Below are 17312 nucleotides of genomic sequence, written 5' to 3' on the forward strand. Positions count from 1 at the left end.
GTGTTCAGCAAATTAGCATAGATGACTTAGATTTTCACTGCTATAGAAAAAAAGGGCTCTGGAATTTCAAACCATAACGTTGTGGCTTAGTTTAAGCCAATGAAGAGAAAATTCTATGTGCTAACCCGTCCAGTCTCCTTCCTTGATCTGGTCCCCAGAAAATAACAGTTCTTGGCCACCGAGGATTCTAACCTCTTCCGAAACACTGCATCCTCACAATGCTGGGGTGGTGCAAATGATAGCAACCAGCATAGGGCAAGAACCTGAGCCCCTAATGTGCAGAATTATTTATGATCTTAAAAGCAAGAGAAGAGCTAGTGGGCACCAGGCCATCATGCAGGCAACTGCTCCATCCACTTTAGTTCAGAACAATTTTATAAAATTGCATGCTCAGGCTTTTTGTTAAAATAAGTTCTTCTTTCAAAACCCACTAACTCTTACAGCGGTGTTATGTATAATAGATAAAAATTGGAAATGTCCAATAATGGGGGGATGATTAACTAAATTATGTTATAGTCACTCAATGGATGTAACTTCTTACAGCCACTAAAATGACCACTATGATGACTTACTAGCAAAGTACTTCTGGTAGTGTGTTAAAATGGCCCTATGCAAAGTTACAATTACGAGACAATTATAGATGTGGCAGGCTGATACTATGAAATATTAAATAATTTTTCCCCTTAAATGTGTTAACTTCCCCCTCTCTGTGACTGGAGATATGAAGCAGGCATTGCTCCTAGGACGGCGCTCTCACCGAGGAACCAGGGCACAAAGATGTCAGCTTCTTAGATTTGGGGAACTGGGGAGAGATCCTTTGAGCTGAGGCGGGAGTATAAAGAAATAAGAGGAACTTCCCTGGTGGTCCGGTGGTTAAGAATCCGAGCTTCCACTGCAGGGGGTGCGGGTTCGATCCCTGGTCAGGGAACTAAGATCCCACAGGCTGGCAGTGCGCCCAAAAAAATAAATTAAAAAAAGAAAAAAGAAGAAGAAATAAGAGTCAGACTCAGTGCAGGGACCCTCTACTGGCAGCAGTAGAGGAGAAGGGACAGAAAGGCAGGTTTTAAAGGAGAAGGCTGAGGATCCCAGGTTACAGTAAGCAGATGCCAGAACAGGCTTGAGCCAGATGGATACTGAGTGTTAGAAGCCCCTTCCCAAAGATCCAGGGCCCCTTAGCGTCTATACCAAGGATGGGGGAGGGGAGGAAAGGCCAGGGGCACCCTGATGGACTGAATACGGAGCAGAAATAATGAGAAACCACTGAATTTGGCCACATTTATCAGGAAGTGACTAAACTAAATTTCCTTCTATTGTGTGGAAAAGGGACTTGAGACAGAAATCCAAGTGAGTTACAGGAAAAGGAAATAAATTACAACTCAGAAAATATGTCTGTATATTAATATGGACCAACAAGGAAATAGGAAAACAAAAAGTAAATTGTTTAGGTGATGAGAATGTGGGATCTTTAATATTTTCAATTTTTGTGATTTGCTGAAATGCTGCTTGCCCCTTTAAAAACAAGTCCTAGTTCACCAACATAAATGGGTCTTAGCAGTGGTTTTCCTCTAGCTTCCCACCTTGTTCTCTCCGGAAGAACCCCTCCTCCTTCACCTCCTCCTTCCCCCGCATGGTGGGTAGTCAGTGGAAGAGGGGTCTTCTTCTCAGAGTGGGGTCTCAGGATCTATTAAGAAGGCCCCAAAGGAGCTCATTGTGTTTCTCCAGTGACAAGATGCTTTATTTTTTGAGAATTTGAGATTTATAGATCATGTTTCATTGCCATAAACTTCAGAAGCTGGTATAAATCCTCTCGTTGTAGATTTTGCAGCAGTGAATGCTGCCAGAAGTAAGAAGAATTGTGGTTGGGGATTAGTGGTTTTTGTTTTTGTTTTTTTTTGTGGAGAGAATTTTATTCTATAGTGGTATCAGTTATGGGAGAATTGGATCTGTAGCTTCTCAGTGGTTTGGGACATAGCCCATTTTATTTTGTGTTGGGCAAATCTTTTTAAATGCAGTAAACCTTTCTGGGTTTCAGTTTTCTCATCTGTAAATGAAGGAGTTGGTGAAAATCATTGCTAGTCCCCTAGAAATGCTGGTTCTATTTAGCACTGACTTTGCATATCATATGTGAGATTTTTATAGATTATGACATTACATATTGTGTGTGCACACAAAAACACACACACATAATTTTTTTCGTTGGTTATCTTTTGAAAACGGCAAGCTTTTAAATGTAAGAATGTTCAGGGTTAGCCCAGCATGTGTAACTTAGACTTCACTCTGGACTTGATAACCTTTGGCAGGCATGTCCCTCAGTGTCCCTTAAATAAGATTCTACAAAACCTCTTATTAAACTGTTCCCACAATGGCCCAGCCGTTTTCATTCTCATTTTTAAAAAAAGAGTCTCTCCTTTCCTTCATCTCTCTGCCAGGGCATATGCTCAGACTCAAAATGATTTCTGGCCTCTGCCCAGTACTAATCTTTGCTCTCTCTATCTGCTGAGATTATCATTTATATAATTTTTGGAATCAAATAAAAGCAATTAAATGATCTAAATCAAAAGTTCTCCTGCCATGATCTGTCATCTCTGCCCTAATGTAACCTCTTCTGCATGAATTTCATAGAGCTTGGAGGTTATCCTACAAAATAAAATGTGAAACCAGCCATTGGCATACTTAATTTTCATATTTTTCTTCTTTTATTATAACTGCAGCTCAAATTTCGTTAAGACAGTGATTCTGAAATATACCCAACATGTCCTTTCAACTTGGTACACAAATTATAGGATGTGGTAATTATAGGATGTAGATTTTTCTTTAAACCTAAGAAATTTTTATCTATCAAGCAATTACTTTATTTTTTTTTTAACATCTTTATTGGAGCATAATTGCTTTACAATGGTGTGTAGTTTCTGCTTTATAACAAAGTGAATCAGTTATACATATACATATGTTCCCATATCTCTTCCCTCTTGCATCTCCCTCCCTCCCACCCTCCCTATCCCACCCCTCTAGGTGGTCACAAAGCACAGAGCTGATCTCCCTGTGCTATGCGGCTGCTTCCCACTAGCTATCTATTTTACGTTTGGTAGTGTATATATGTCCACGCCACTCTCTCACTTTGTCACAGCTTACCCTTCCCCCTCCCCATATCCTCAAGTCCATTCTCTAGTAGTTCTGTGTCCTTTATTCCCATATTCCACTAGTTCTTCATGACCTTTTTTTTTTTTTTTTTTTCCTTAGATTCCATATATGTGTTAGCATACTGTATTTGTTTTTCTCTTTCTGACTTACTTCACTCTGTATGACAGACTCTAACTCCATCCACCTCACTACAAATACCTCCATTTCATTTCTTTTTTATGGCTGAGTAATATTCCATTGTATACATGTGCCACATCTTCTTTATCCATTCATCCGATGATGGACACTTAGGTTGCTTCCATGTCCTGGCTATTGTAAATAGAGCTGCAATGAACATTTTGGTACATGACTCTTTTTGAACTATGGTTTTCTCAGGGTATATGCCCAGTAGTGGGATTGCTGGGTCGTATGGTAGTTCTACTTTTAGTTTTTTAAGGAACCTCCATACTGTTCTCCATAGTGGCTGTATCAATTTACATTCCCACCAACAGTGCAAGAGTGTTCCCTTTTCTCCACACCCTCTCCAGCATTTATTGTTTGTAGATTTTTTGATGATGGCCATTCTGACCGGTGTGAGATGATACCTCATTGTAGTTTTGATTTGCATTTCTCTAATGATTAATGATGTTGAGCATTCTTTCATGTGTCTGTTGGCCATCTGTATATCTTCTTTGGAGAAATGTCTATTTAGGTCTTCTGCCCATTTTTGGATTGGGTTGTTTGTTTTTTTGTTATTGAGCTGCATGAGCTGCTTGTAAATTTTGGAGGTTAATCCTTTGTCAGTTGCTTCATTCAAGCAATTGCTTTAAAAAAAGAAAATGTTCATCTGATTTTAAAAAATTTTTAAATAAAGTACCTCTTCTAGATTTCTTGCAGGCTTAACATTAGAACATTTCTACTTCCCTTGAAATGAGGGAAGCTTTGTAGCTGAGCTACAAAGGTAGCACAAGGAAAAGAGCACAAGTTTAAGTCCTAAAGATGTGGTCTGAGTCCTAGTTCCACTCATTAATAGCTGCATGACGTGGGCAAGTTACCATAATCGCACTTGGCCTCAGCTGCCTCATCTGTAGAATGGAAATCATTATGCATCCACTTCATAAGGCTGATGTGAGAATTAAATGAAGGAATGCATAAAAAGCACCTTGGACGTGGAATGACTCAAAAACGATTTGATAACATTATTAATCAATTAATAACCAGTGATTTCAATTGGAAAGCTTCAAAGAATCATCAACAGTGCCTAAAATTAAAACAAAGCAAAGCAAAACTGAACACACATTATGTTTCAGAATACATTTCATTTTATATTTTGGGGGAAGGTGTAATCCAATCAATAATGGGGAATCTAAAAGTTGATTCCCATGAGCAGTCAGCTATAGCTTTCTGGCAGGACACCTCTAGACAGTGTTTTAATCATGTGCCTCTACTTGTCACAGGATGAAGAAGTGCCAGTGATAGGGAACCAAAGCAAGTTGTCCTTATCCAGCAATAGTCACCTAATAATTAAAAATGAGGCACATTAAACACCTCTTTAATTAAAACATTTGTTTCTAACATAAATATTAATTCTAATAGTTGATTTGATATTGTGGTTCTTTGTCCCTGCTAGAATTTACCACGAGCTAGCATATTTCCAGATGATGAATTTCCTGGAAATAACATAATTTCTTACATGAACTGGTGCTTTACGGTTTTCACATTGCTTTCACATCTATTCATATGAGATAGGTAGGGCAGATATTATTATTCTCTTTGTTGGTGAAAAAACAGAGTACCAGAAAGGCAAAAATGATAGATTCAAAAGGTCACATACCTGTAGACACAGAGTTGGGAAGAACTCAGATCTCCAGACATCTGGTTCCCAATTAATTTCAGATTCCCCAGAGGAGGTCCCTCATACCATCACCCATGGGCAAACTGCAAGTACTATCTGGCACTGTTCTACAGTTACAGGAAGCATGAAGAGTTTGAGTGATTTTCAAAATTGTGTATTTTCCAAGGCAGTTTAATTGTGTATTTTCCAGTGCAGTTTAATATTAAAATACAGAAGCATTAAATCAACTGTCTAATTTCATTGCACGTGTCAAACTTGTGGTGATAACAGTGCAAAATGCACTCTCTCCCTCCAAACTTTTTAGCAGGGCAGCAAAATTATGCATGTCAAGTTTCCATAAGCAAAACTGGTTTCACCCTCAGAAACCATACATTCATGGCACACAGTGTTTTAAAATGTTTTCTACTTGGGACCATCTGGTTACACTCTACGTTTTGGCTTATTCAAACATGGTATAAGCCAGTCAATTCTACACTGTGGATTATGATTTCTTCTCCCTGATCTCTAGTCCTATTTGAGTTGTCAAAGACAGGCTTCCAGTGGGTTGGGAGCTGGTCTCAACTCGAAGACAGTTTTACTTTTTTAGAGCAGACCTTTTGTTTTCTGCAGAGATTCCCACAGTTATTTTTAGTTCAGCTTGGGGTGAACAGTATTCTGAGGCTCTAGGTCATGAATCAGATCATGGAGGCTTGGCCTGTTTCTGTAAAGAACTATGGATGCTGGAGAGGGTGTGGAGAAAAGGGAAGCCTCCTACACTGCTGGTGGGAATGTAAATTGGTGCAGCCACTATGGAGAACAGTATGGAGGTTCCTTAAAAAACTAAAAATAGAGCTACCATATGATCCAGCAATCCCACTCCTGGGCATATACCCTGAGAAAACCATAATTCAAAAAGATACATGTACCCCAATGTTCACTGCAGCACTATTTACAATAGCCAGGACATGGAAGCAACCTAAATGTCCACTGATGGAAGAATGGATAAAGAAGATGTGGTACATATATACAATGGAATATTGCTCAGCCATAAAAAAGAATGAAATAATGCCACCTGCAGCGACATGGATGGACCTAGAGATTGTCTACTGAGTAACGTTAAGTCACAGACAATAACTTATGATATCGCTTATATGTGGAATCTAAAAAAATGGTACAAAAGAACCTATTTACAAAATAGAAATAGAGTCACAGATGTAGAAAACAAACTTATGATTACCAAGGGGCAAACTGGGGGAAAGCTAAATTGGGAAACTGGGATTGACATATACACACTACTATATACAAAATAGATATCTAATAAGAACCTACTGTATAGCACAGGGAACTCTACTCAATACTCTGTAATGACCTATATGGGAAAATAATCTAAAAAAGAGTGTATATATGTATATGTATAACTGACTCACTTTGCTGTACAGCAGAAACTAACACAACATTGTAAATCAATTATACTCCAATAAAAATTAATTAAAAAAAAAAAGAATTACAGCTGCTGAGAAAGAATGAGGAGAAAGTGAGGGAAGCAGAGAACTCACTTTAGGGAACTGGTGTGGGACCGGATTCCAGCACTGGCGGAAAAGTAAAGGCTCAGCCCAGTTGAGAGAAGTTGGCAATTTAAAGACGCCAATCTCTCTAGGGTGGGAGGGTCCTGGGAGAGAGTCTGTGTTCCTTGGTCAGGTTGGCTGTATGCTGACTGTCATTTCCCTCCATCTGCTTTGTGCTCTATTCTATTCTTTTTCCAACAACCGAAGTTATACTTGTTGCTAGGCACGTGACTCTGGCAGGGAAGTTCTGAGTTTCAGAAGAGTGGAGAGCAGAAGAGTGGAAGGAAGAGAGAGGGGTAAGCTTGGGGATGGCACACGACGGCTCTCAGTGAGAAGGAGGGGAGCCTCTGTAGGCAGCCTGCAAGATGAGCTTTCTAATTCTACCTTTACCTTTGTCCTAAGAATACAAGCTCACAGATTTGAAATGATTCAATGAAAATATATTTTACAGTTTGGAATTAACACAGGAGATAAATGATAATGTGGAGATACAGAGAAGGTGGAAAATGTAAAATAGGTTTCCAGGATATGTGTGTGTATCCACTAAGTTTGAATGTGTGATATACATACCACTTTAAAATGTGACTGTCAAAGCAAGTGAGATTATTGAGAGATCAGAGCTAAATGACACACGGTTAATTTGAAATGTGACGAACTCATTTCCCAGTTTCTACAAAGTGAGCTTGAAATTGCCACCCTTTAAGGTGCTCTGTGAACTTCTAAGCATGAGATAAAATCTGCAACAGATGCTACCTTACCATGCTCTCTTACCGTGGATCCCAGGGTCACTGGGAAATGTTCAATCAGAAAATGTCTTAACATTCCTTCCAGCCTTAAAGTGCTATGATTTTAGAAGAAGTCCAGATATTAAAAGACAAATTAATATGCTAAAGAAAAATATTCTTTCAGGCTCCTGAATACTTAAAAACAAATCTTACAGATATTTATTAAACCATGTACTAATAAGTGAATAACTGGGGTGAGTGAAGTTAGGATTCATCCTACTCTCCTAATTAGCTGTCAAAGTTCCAAAATTCATGATTCACTGCTCAGCCCAATGAGCTCATTTGTCAATTTAATGTATTTTTGTGACATTTCAATTTCATGAAAAAATTATTTTTCTTTTTTGTCAAATGTGCTTTATAAAGGGGACACTCCTGCATCAACAAAATGCAAGAGTTGTCAGAAATATAATGCAATTTTGTAAATGAGACATAAATTGACCCAGAAAATTGGGAGACTGGAGACTGGAAAGGATGCAAGGAATCTCTGTGTGTACATATGTGTTTAACTGGAAACAAGACTGTTTTTAAGTCATCTCAGAAACAGTCCTTGGTGACTTTAATAAAAGCATATGAGAAGGCAAAGAATAAAGGTCACTTGTAAAAACACAGACCATCATTCATATTTATGGCCATATACGCTGTTCTAGATGAGTACTATATAGTCTTGGCTGTGCCTGTGGAATATTACAAAATACAGGTACTTGGGCCCTCCTCCAGAAAATTCTGATCCAGCAAGCCTGGAGTTGAGTCCAGCCCTCTGTGTTTTTGTAAAGTGGTGATTTTGATGCATGGGAAGGGGTGAGAAACACTGGACACCCCGCAGGATGAGTGAGTATTGTGCCTTGCTGCCCAAAGGCCCTCACTGTGGGATCAAGACAGCCATTCCCCCAGCTGCTGAGAGAGCTGGCCACTGGCTACTCACTCACAGTGAAGCCTTTCTCCAGGAACTGCCCTCCAGAGGCCAAAGGGGCCTGCCTCACCCAAGGCCATGCCCATTTCCTGAAGTCAGCCTACATCCAAAGACCAGTCAATGGGAGGAGGAGATTACACAGGCCCAACCTACTTGCTTCAATCTGGGGCAACCCTGAAGTGGCCTCTAATCCTAACTGTCAATGCATTGGAGTTACATGGTGTGGGAGGCACTGGGTCCGAAGTCCAGAGACTTGGCTTCAAAGCTGTTTTTGCCTTTTGCTGTTAGTGGCCCAGACAAGTCACACCAACTCTTTCATCTCAGTTTAACTTTAAAAATGGGGACAAAAAAAAAAAAGATGCATATTGTAATCCCCAGACCAACCACTAAAAAGTGCAGAGGTATCTCGCTTAAATGCTAATAAAGGAATTAAGCAGAAAAAAATAAAAATAAAAATGTACAGCAACAACAATAATAATAACAACAAAACTATATGATCTACTTTCAAGGGTAGTTGTGAAAATTCAGTAAGAGGCTGTGGATATAAACTGTGAATCATATAAAATGCTGGTAGTTGTTGCTATAAAATGTTCTTAGTCTAAAAATCCCCACATATTTTGTGAAAAAAAGATATTAAAGTACCACAGGACACTGGAAGTCAAAAAATGTTTTAAGCCCCAAATGCATATGTACTTAACATTCTCCACGGCATATGTTCAATGAATTAAGATAATAAAATGTAATAATTTTGTTTGTTTATTTTGCTGTTTTTACACAGAGCTAAAATCAGCCATAAAAAGAAATGGTCCCAGGTGTCAAGACAATTCAGTAGGGAAAGAATAGACTTTTCAACAAATGGTGCTGGAACAACTGAATATCCACATGCAAAAGAATGAAGTTGGACCTCTACCTCACACCATATACAAAAAGTAACTCAAAATGAATCAAGACCTAAACGTAAGAGCTAAAACTATAACATTCTTAGAAGAGAACAGGCATAAATCTTCATGATTTTGGATTAGGCAGTGGTTTCTCAGCTATGAAACCAAAGCACAGCAATAAAGGGAAAAAAAAAGATAAATGGAACTTTATCAGAATTTAAAACTTCTGTGTTTCAAAGGACACTACCAAGAAAGTAAAAAAGAAAACAGACTGAATGGGAGCAAATATTTGCAAATCATAAATCTGATATAAGACTTGTATCCAGAATACCTAAAGAACTCTTACAACTCAGTAATAAAAAGACAACCTAATTAAACAATGGACAAGGATAATACATGAATGGCCAATAAACAAAAAAATACTCAACATTATTAGTCATTAGGGAAATTCAAATCAAAAACACATGAGATACCATTTCACACCTACTAGGATCGCTATAATCAAAAAGAGAGATAATAATAAGTATTAGTGATGATACAGAGAAATTGGAACCCTCATACACTATGGGAATGTAAAATGGTGTTGCCGCTTTTGAAAACATTCTGACAGTTTCTCAAAATGTTAAACATAGAGTTACCATATGATCCAGTAATTCCACCCCTAGAGTAATGAAAACATGTCTCACATAAAAACTAGTACAGAATGTTTATAGCATCTTTATTCATAATAGCCAAAAAGTAGAAGCAACCCAAATATATACCAATTGATGAATGGATAAATCCATTTATATGAAGTATATCCAGATAATGAAATATTACCTGACAATAAAAATAAATGAAATACTGGTACATTCTATAACATTAAGCTAAGTGAAAGAAGCAAGTCACAAAAGATCACATATTGTATGATTTCATTTATATGAAACGACCAGACCAGGCAAATCTACAGAGAAAGAAAGTAGATTAGTGGTTGCCAGGGGCTAAGAAAAGGGGTAATGGGTAGTGACTGCTAATAAGTATGCGGTTCCTTTCTGGGGTGATGAAAACGTTCTAAAATTGATTCAGCGATGGTTGCACACAACTCTGTGAATATACTACAAATGACTAAATTGTCCACTTTGGGTGGATTGTATGGTATGTGAATTATATCTTAATAAAAGTGTTATTAAAGAAAATAATCCCTGAAAAAATACGACAGAGGGTAACAAGAATTTAAATATAACCCATGGAAAAACGTTATGACTATTTTGCTTTGAGTTTTAAGTGAACACAGCTCACTGTCTGCCTTTAAATAAATCAAATCACAAATCTAATGCGTGGGAAAGAGACTGGCCAGGAAAAAATGACTGTGCTCTGGGAGCATTCAGAGCCCCTCAAAAATGGACTCAAAAATTCTCAGCAGCTGACTCAGATTTAAGGAATCAATAACCTACTGGTAGTTGAACCAAAGTCATGCCTGTTAGAAAAAGATAGTATTTTAAAAATGGGCTTTCAAAAGTCATTTTAGCGGTAAATGCAAGAACATCTGCAGTAACAGCTCCTACCAAAATGCCAAGAACCTTACCTGTGAGCTTTCAGTATCCTCTGAGCAATGGCATCGCCAACCTTGTTGAACACAACTTTGTCATCAGCGCAGCTTATGAAAAACTGGTTCTACGCAAAACAGATGAGATTTATAATAAGTTTTTCTTATCTTAGTAGCATGCATATAAGGAAAATGTGGCATATAACAAAAAACTACATTGATATTTTTTTAAAAAATGTTTCACCTAGCAGATATGTTCTGATTCCTAAAATCACCTCGGGAAAGTAAATGACACTGGGAATAAAAGAAGTCTCATGTCACTCTGGGTCTCATGCATTTCTAAGCAATATCACCTATATCGTCCTAGTAAAGTGGAAGGCTAAACTATTATTTCATCATGCAAATTCCTTGTAGGTTACATTCTTAGAATGGTAGGAACATTCTGAACTTAATAGAGAAATCAGGTTTTTCAGATTCACACATTGTATAAATGCTTCTGATTAAAAATTCCGTATTGGCAAACATTCTATCTCACGCTAAGTTTATTTTTGAACAGGGTAGGTGGCAGAATCCTGGTCTAATTTTCTCCACTATTTCCTAGTATCTGCCTTGATCTTATCTCATTTGTTTAGGTCTCTTATTATTCCTGAACTTCTATTTTAAGTAGTTACAAATCTCTTTTGTTAAGTATGTTGCATTATATAAATAAACCAATAAGATGGAAAGAGAAATATTTTTATTTTTTTTTCTTTAAGTACTTCTGCTTATAGGTTCATGCAACATTCTTTAAAACTCTTACTAAAAAACCAGGGTACAACATTATTATTATAATGGTATGAAAGATTTAGCTGCTACATTACGGATTATTGAAAATTAGGTACAAATAATATGAATATCACACGCTCTGTTTACTATACAAATAGTTATAACACACCTGTAATTTATAAGTATAATCATCACAGAGTAATCTTTGCTAGTCATCTTAGGTAAAGTGATATATAGGCAAAGACTCGAAATAGGATTATCATCCTTTTGCCACATTATCATTTTTACTATTGTACACGCTTTTAAACTTAAGTGCATAAAGCTGTAAACAGCTTCCAGAAGACAAACTTAGAGGAAGACAAAAACTCATTTGAGAATATATTTCCCTTTAGGGCATCAAACAATCAAAATCTCAGGGGCAACCAAACCATGTTTGTTCTGAATTCATATCACAGAGAAGCTTAGCATTCCTCAGCAGCTGTAACACAGACTCACATCCTTCACTTCTCCTTTTTTGGAGAGAGCAGGGTGAATGCCAACTGCTTACCTCGGCTACAGGCGTTTCAACCAAGTTTATGTCCACAGCCATGTGTATCAATATGGCATTCCTGACCTCATTTAGTACTGTGGTAGCGTTACAAAGAAAGGCTGATTTAATACTACTAAAAAGAGACAAAGCAAAAGGATGCTGGGTAATGGATGAACCAGCCAATTACATCTTACATTATTATGGTATAATTGTTGAAATTAATAATACTAATAGTATTAGTTTTATTAAACTCTAGACTTCATTCAGAATTCACTAATTTTTCCACTAATGTCCTTTTTCTGTTGCATGATCCCATCCAGGATACCACATTGCATTAAGCCTGCTAATAGTTTTAATCAGCCTTCTCTTTCTCCAGGCCTGTAAAATAAATTAAGCTCCAATTCTTTCCCACTTGCCTTTAATTAATTGTCACTTCATGGAAGGGGATAGGGCCAGGACTCAAGGGGAAGGAAAGTAGGGCTAGAACGGTTTTCCCCAGTGACCCCATCTCTCTCCATATATATTTTTAAATTCAGTGAGAAAGAAAATACTAAAATAAAGAAGAGAGATGTGCTCTGAGTTATCTTTCCATTGTCATGGCTTTTTATTTTTTAAGGATTTTCCAAGTCCTCTGAACTAGCTTCAGATCTACTTTGAAGCACAATTAAGGTTCCCAAACTAAATCCAGTACCCGCAGGTTTTCTCCTAGTCTCTGCACACAAACTCTGAGAACTGAAAAAGCTTTATAATGAATGGTAGTTGACCCAGAATTGAAGAAGGTGGTACTTGCCCTTGCTATTCTTACATCTCCCTTTTCCATGTTCCTTTTCCTGCCCTCTCCCCACTCCAACATCCCCAAACCACAGGCATCCAGTGGTCTCTATGTTAACAGCTTACCCCTGTGTGTGCTCTCCTGAAGCAGCACATGCCTCACATTTACACCCTCCAACTCAAGCCAAATCAAAACTTACGTCTCCATGCTGGGATATTTCTGGCTAATAATATTACGAATTGATACATTTTAATAATAAGGATTTGGGAGATTCCTGTTAGAGTCCCGAGTTAATGAAAATGCAAAGTGAATGTCAGGTATGCTGGGGGAATCAAAATTCAGGTGACCTCTTCACATCTCAACATACACTTATTAATGTAGCAGGTCCTGAGTTCGGGGACCCTGCAGTCTCTGTGATATTTACAGGAAGGCAGGTTGTCATACCAATTTACACGAGCAAGACTTACTTCTATATAGATATAGTGCTTGCTGTTCTCTATCACATAGATGTAAGCAGCGTGGATGGACTCTTCATGGTACTTTATACCAGCAGACCAATCAGCAGCAGAACGGAGCAACTATAAGGCAGCAAGCAGAAATGAGCAAACATAAGACGATGGAGATGACACCAGAGGTATTAATAAATGAAGCCCATCTTTTTCTTCCAAACAACTAATTGATTACAGTGGCTTGTGTATCATGTGTGGGCCAAGGCAGAGTAGGTAGGTAGGGAACTGGTCCTTAAACATCATCCATAATGAAGGGGCCCAGCTGGAAATCCTGAATATATGTTCTTCCACCCAGGATTATTTTCATTCAAGATTGGAAACCAGGAGATGTGGTTTCTACAAAGAGCATTTCAGAAGGACCTCTTTTGGTGGCTATGAGTAGAGTGACCATTTGCACTCTTTTTCTGTTATAGCCCCACAATCACACCAGAATGCCTCATGTATTAATAACACCACTTTTACTCTCAGAAGTGTCCTGGTTTGAATCATATGATACAGTCACCCTAGCTCTGACTTGATAATGTGATTACTCTTTTTCCCTCAAATAGATACTGTTCAGAGTAATACATTCTAAAAGACAAATAGATTCATTTAGACATTTAATCTTGATTCTGGCTTTAATTAGCTGTCTGATCCTTGGTGTGTCACTTCAACTCTCAACTTTCTCATTCATACCACCTCCCTCTATTCAGACACTCACCTGCTTCCTCCTGGATTACAACAAGAGCATCCAGCTCAGACACCTGAATATATGTTAAATACACAGATGCACAGTGGGACTGCCTAGGTTCAAAGCTTAGCTCAACCACCTAGTGGCTTTGATCTTGGTCAAGTTTCTCAACCTCTTTGTGCCTCAGATTTCTGTTCTATAAAACTGAGTATCCACTTTATAGGGTTGTAGAGAGGATTAAATGAATTACTGTGCAGTGAGCCGAAGGAGACCAAGCACCTAGTAAGTGGTACATAAGTGTCTGCTGTTATTAATGAGAACTTAGAGGATGTATTTGAGCTGTGGTGGATCATGCCCGAGACGCTTCAGAGCAGACTGTAGTCCGGCCAGGCTACAGTCGGGCCACATGGAAGGCCTTTTCAACACTAAGAATCCATTGGTTGTAATTTTTTTTCAGCACTCTAACTAGGGTTCCAGTATAATGTTAGTCATATAGTAGGTGGTCAATAAATGCTTATTACTGGACTTTCCTTAAGCAATAGAGTTTCATCACAGAAGAATCACTATAAAAATATATTCACTAATCCTGATTTGAAATAAATATTGAAACTGTTCCTCATGAGGTCAACTGAAATTGAAAATAAAAGAATAGCCCATACTTAGAAATTCATAAAGTGATCCAATACATAATCAGTTTTATATCTGTTATATATAAAAGGTCTGGTAAAATTCTTGCTTTAATCAATAACTTTAAAAATTGCACATATAAGGCTACTGAAATTCAAACCTAATACTTGCTAAAACTGACTGTGCCATCCTCAAAATGTTATTTCTTTATTCATTATGAGGTATTTATTACAATATAGTTCCCTCAAAGCATTTTATTTAATTTTATCAGATGAATATGTATAATGAAATTGGAAAATTTAACTGTGAACAAGAATAGTCAAATATCTCACAAGAAAAATTTAGGTAAATATAATGCACCCTTGGAAAATAGCTTGATTCACATAATCTTCAAGGAACTGCATTATTGTTCATCAGCAGAAATAACAAAGGTTGAACAAATAGAGGTTTCCATTCTTTGTCCACTCAAATTTATGTTGAATTTTGTTGCTAAGGAGCATAGCCCTAAACTGCAGGCAACCTTGAGAAGATTCTTTTGCCACCCATCCTGATCTAATTCTATATTGCTCTGGAAACAATGTATAAAACTGCAGAGTATACTGGAATGGTAGGAACTCTTGAGATATGCACTATTGCTCTGCACTTACTAGCTCTTTCACCTTGAACAAGTCATTTTAACATCACAGAGGCTCAGTTTCCTCCTCTGAACACCTGAGACTGCTCTCTCTGTCTCTGTCTCTGTCTCTCACACACACACACCTGCCCACCCACACACTCCCACACAGAGCTGTTGTAAAGAAAAAAAAATGGCATAACAAACACAAAGCACTATGTTATGCAGTACATAGTAGATATTTGATATATGGTTGATCTACCTCTCTAAAAAGCTATGAGCAAAGTTTATACACCACCCTTGGTGGTAATGTCCTAGTCTTGCCCTCAAATCCCAAAACCTTATACTTTCTTTCCTTTCTCACTCTCAAAATTTGCTGCTTCAAAGACTTAATAAACTCATTTGCATAATACATAAATCAGGAGTGTCAAGCAAGTTTCAACTCGAAGGTCAAGACTAATTGATTCCAAGTCTTCCTGGACACCTATGTTGAAGAGCGGATTCTTGGAACTAGACACACTGGGGAAGAAATCTAAGGTTGAAGGCCAATGGCAGCCATGAAGGGAAAGCATGAAGGTCACATATCTGCCGTCTTTCTTGTGAAGGATAATGGTAAAAGTTTTCCTTTCTAAAGGCAGTTAAATGTTTATAATAAGTACATTTGTAAGCCAAAAGAAGACCATTTTGGCATCAGCCTGTGGGAGAGAGTAAGCAAAGTAGAGGGGAGCCCCCCTGAGGCCTATAAAACCATAGAAGGTGGGGGGTTGCCTACATCCTAAGGGGGTTCAGCATTACCTGTCTTATTGTCTGAATCCAAATCTATATCATTTTCTCAAAATGAAAACTCATTTAACTTTAAAAAGTCGTCATTTTTGGTTAAACTTGAACATATCTTTCAAGTAATACAGAAAAAAATTACTTGGAATTATTATTCATTTACTATGATTCTGATTAGTTAAAATCTGTTTATCACCACAAGATAAACTGAAAATGTGAATTTCTCTTTTACCCCGAACCAGGGACCAACTCCACTGCTTTAAATGCTTGATGTTCTAGGAAATCTGTAAACAAATCTAGTAAGTCAAAGACATTTTGATTGACTTACTTTTGTTTCAAATTTAAGATTTACTCACTTCTTTTTCTTAACTGACCTGGCTAACTTGTCTTGCATTTCTGTTTCAAACCAATGTAACTGAGACAAGCCTCAAACTCCTCCTTACACACACAGAAATGTGGCTTATCTTACTGACCCAAGTAGATTGAGAATCAAATCTAACCCACACTTTTCAAACCTCAAGTTTGAATACACAATTTTAAAGTATATTTATGCCCTTTATAAAGGGCATATTTCTGATTTAATGTTTTAGCCTCAAGATTGTAACTAAAACCAGTCATTTTCCTTTGTACTGTGTCCTATTTTTTGACTTCTTAAAAGATAACCTTCTCTTTATCCACAAGCTCTAATCCCCTTACATACAGTGGGCCCAAGCTGAATATGTGGCTTAAAATACAGAAATCTCTTCTTGAAGGAAAACTTTCAAAACTTTCTTAGTATTTGTCCCAAGTTCCTGTTCTCTTACTGCAATGCTTTTTATTCCTTATAAATTCAGTAGATATCTTAATTCCTTTTTGTTTCTCTGAGCTCCCAAGTCGATCATGGAACAAAAGCACTATATATATTTTTTTTTTTTGTCTCTCATGCAGAAGTTGGCCTCCATGTTGCAGCTCACAGGTGGCATGGGTTGGGGAGAGAAAAGAAGTGCTCAAATGATTGGGCCTCATTCTTCCTGTCTGTATTGAGGAGCACTGCAGGCAAGGAACAGCAGAAATGGACTTTGTTCAAGAACCTGCCTCAGACTACCAAGCTCTTCCTTCTATTTTTTTTTTTCTTGGCTGCGCCACATGGCTTGTGGGATCTTAGTTCCCCTGACCAGGGATCGAACACAGGGCCCCTGCTGTGGAAGTGCGGAGTCTTAACCACTGGACCACCAGGGAATTCCAAGCTCTTCCTTCTAAGAACCATTTTTCTACAGTTGAGTGTCATCCATTCACAGCACAGTGTGTCATTATTCGAGTAGGGTGATCCTTTGGCCTGAGCAATAGGGAAAAGTTAAACTTGAGGCTGAAGGAAAGGAAGAGAATGTGCTTTTTGAAGAATAAGACTTAAGGGGAGAGACGTCCTAGGAAAAAATGTAGAGTTGAGGGCT

General features: G+C 37.9%; 1 protein-coding gene across 6 annotated transcripts in view; it reads right to left on the minus strand.

Annotated features, from left to right (window-relative positions):
* The window catches only part of PLD1 (phospholipase D1), a 212905-nt gene that overhangs the window by 42292 nt on the left and 153301 nt on the right, over positions 1-17312 (minus strand). For all 6 annotated transcript variants that reach the window (XM_036850657.1, XM_036850658.1, XM_036850656.1 and 3 more), the window contains 2 exons: positions 13154-13264; positions 10660-10748 (listed from right to left, as the gene is read on the minus strand). In XM_036850657.1, the coding sequence (XP_036706552.1) occupies positions 10660-10748; positions 13154-13264 (200 nt within the window). The remainder of the gene's footprint in view (positions 1-10659; positions 10749-13153; positions 13265-17312) is intronic.

This window comes from Balaenoptera musculus, chromosome 4, assembly GCF_009873245.2.
Source record: "Balaenoptera musculus isolate JJ_BM4_2016_0621 chromosome 4, mBalMus1.pri.v3, whole genome shotgun sequence".
Taxonomy (NCBI): Eukaryota; Metazoa; Chordata; class Mammalia; order Artiodactyla; family Balaenopteridae; genus Balaenoptera; species Balaenoptera musculus.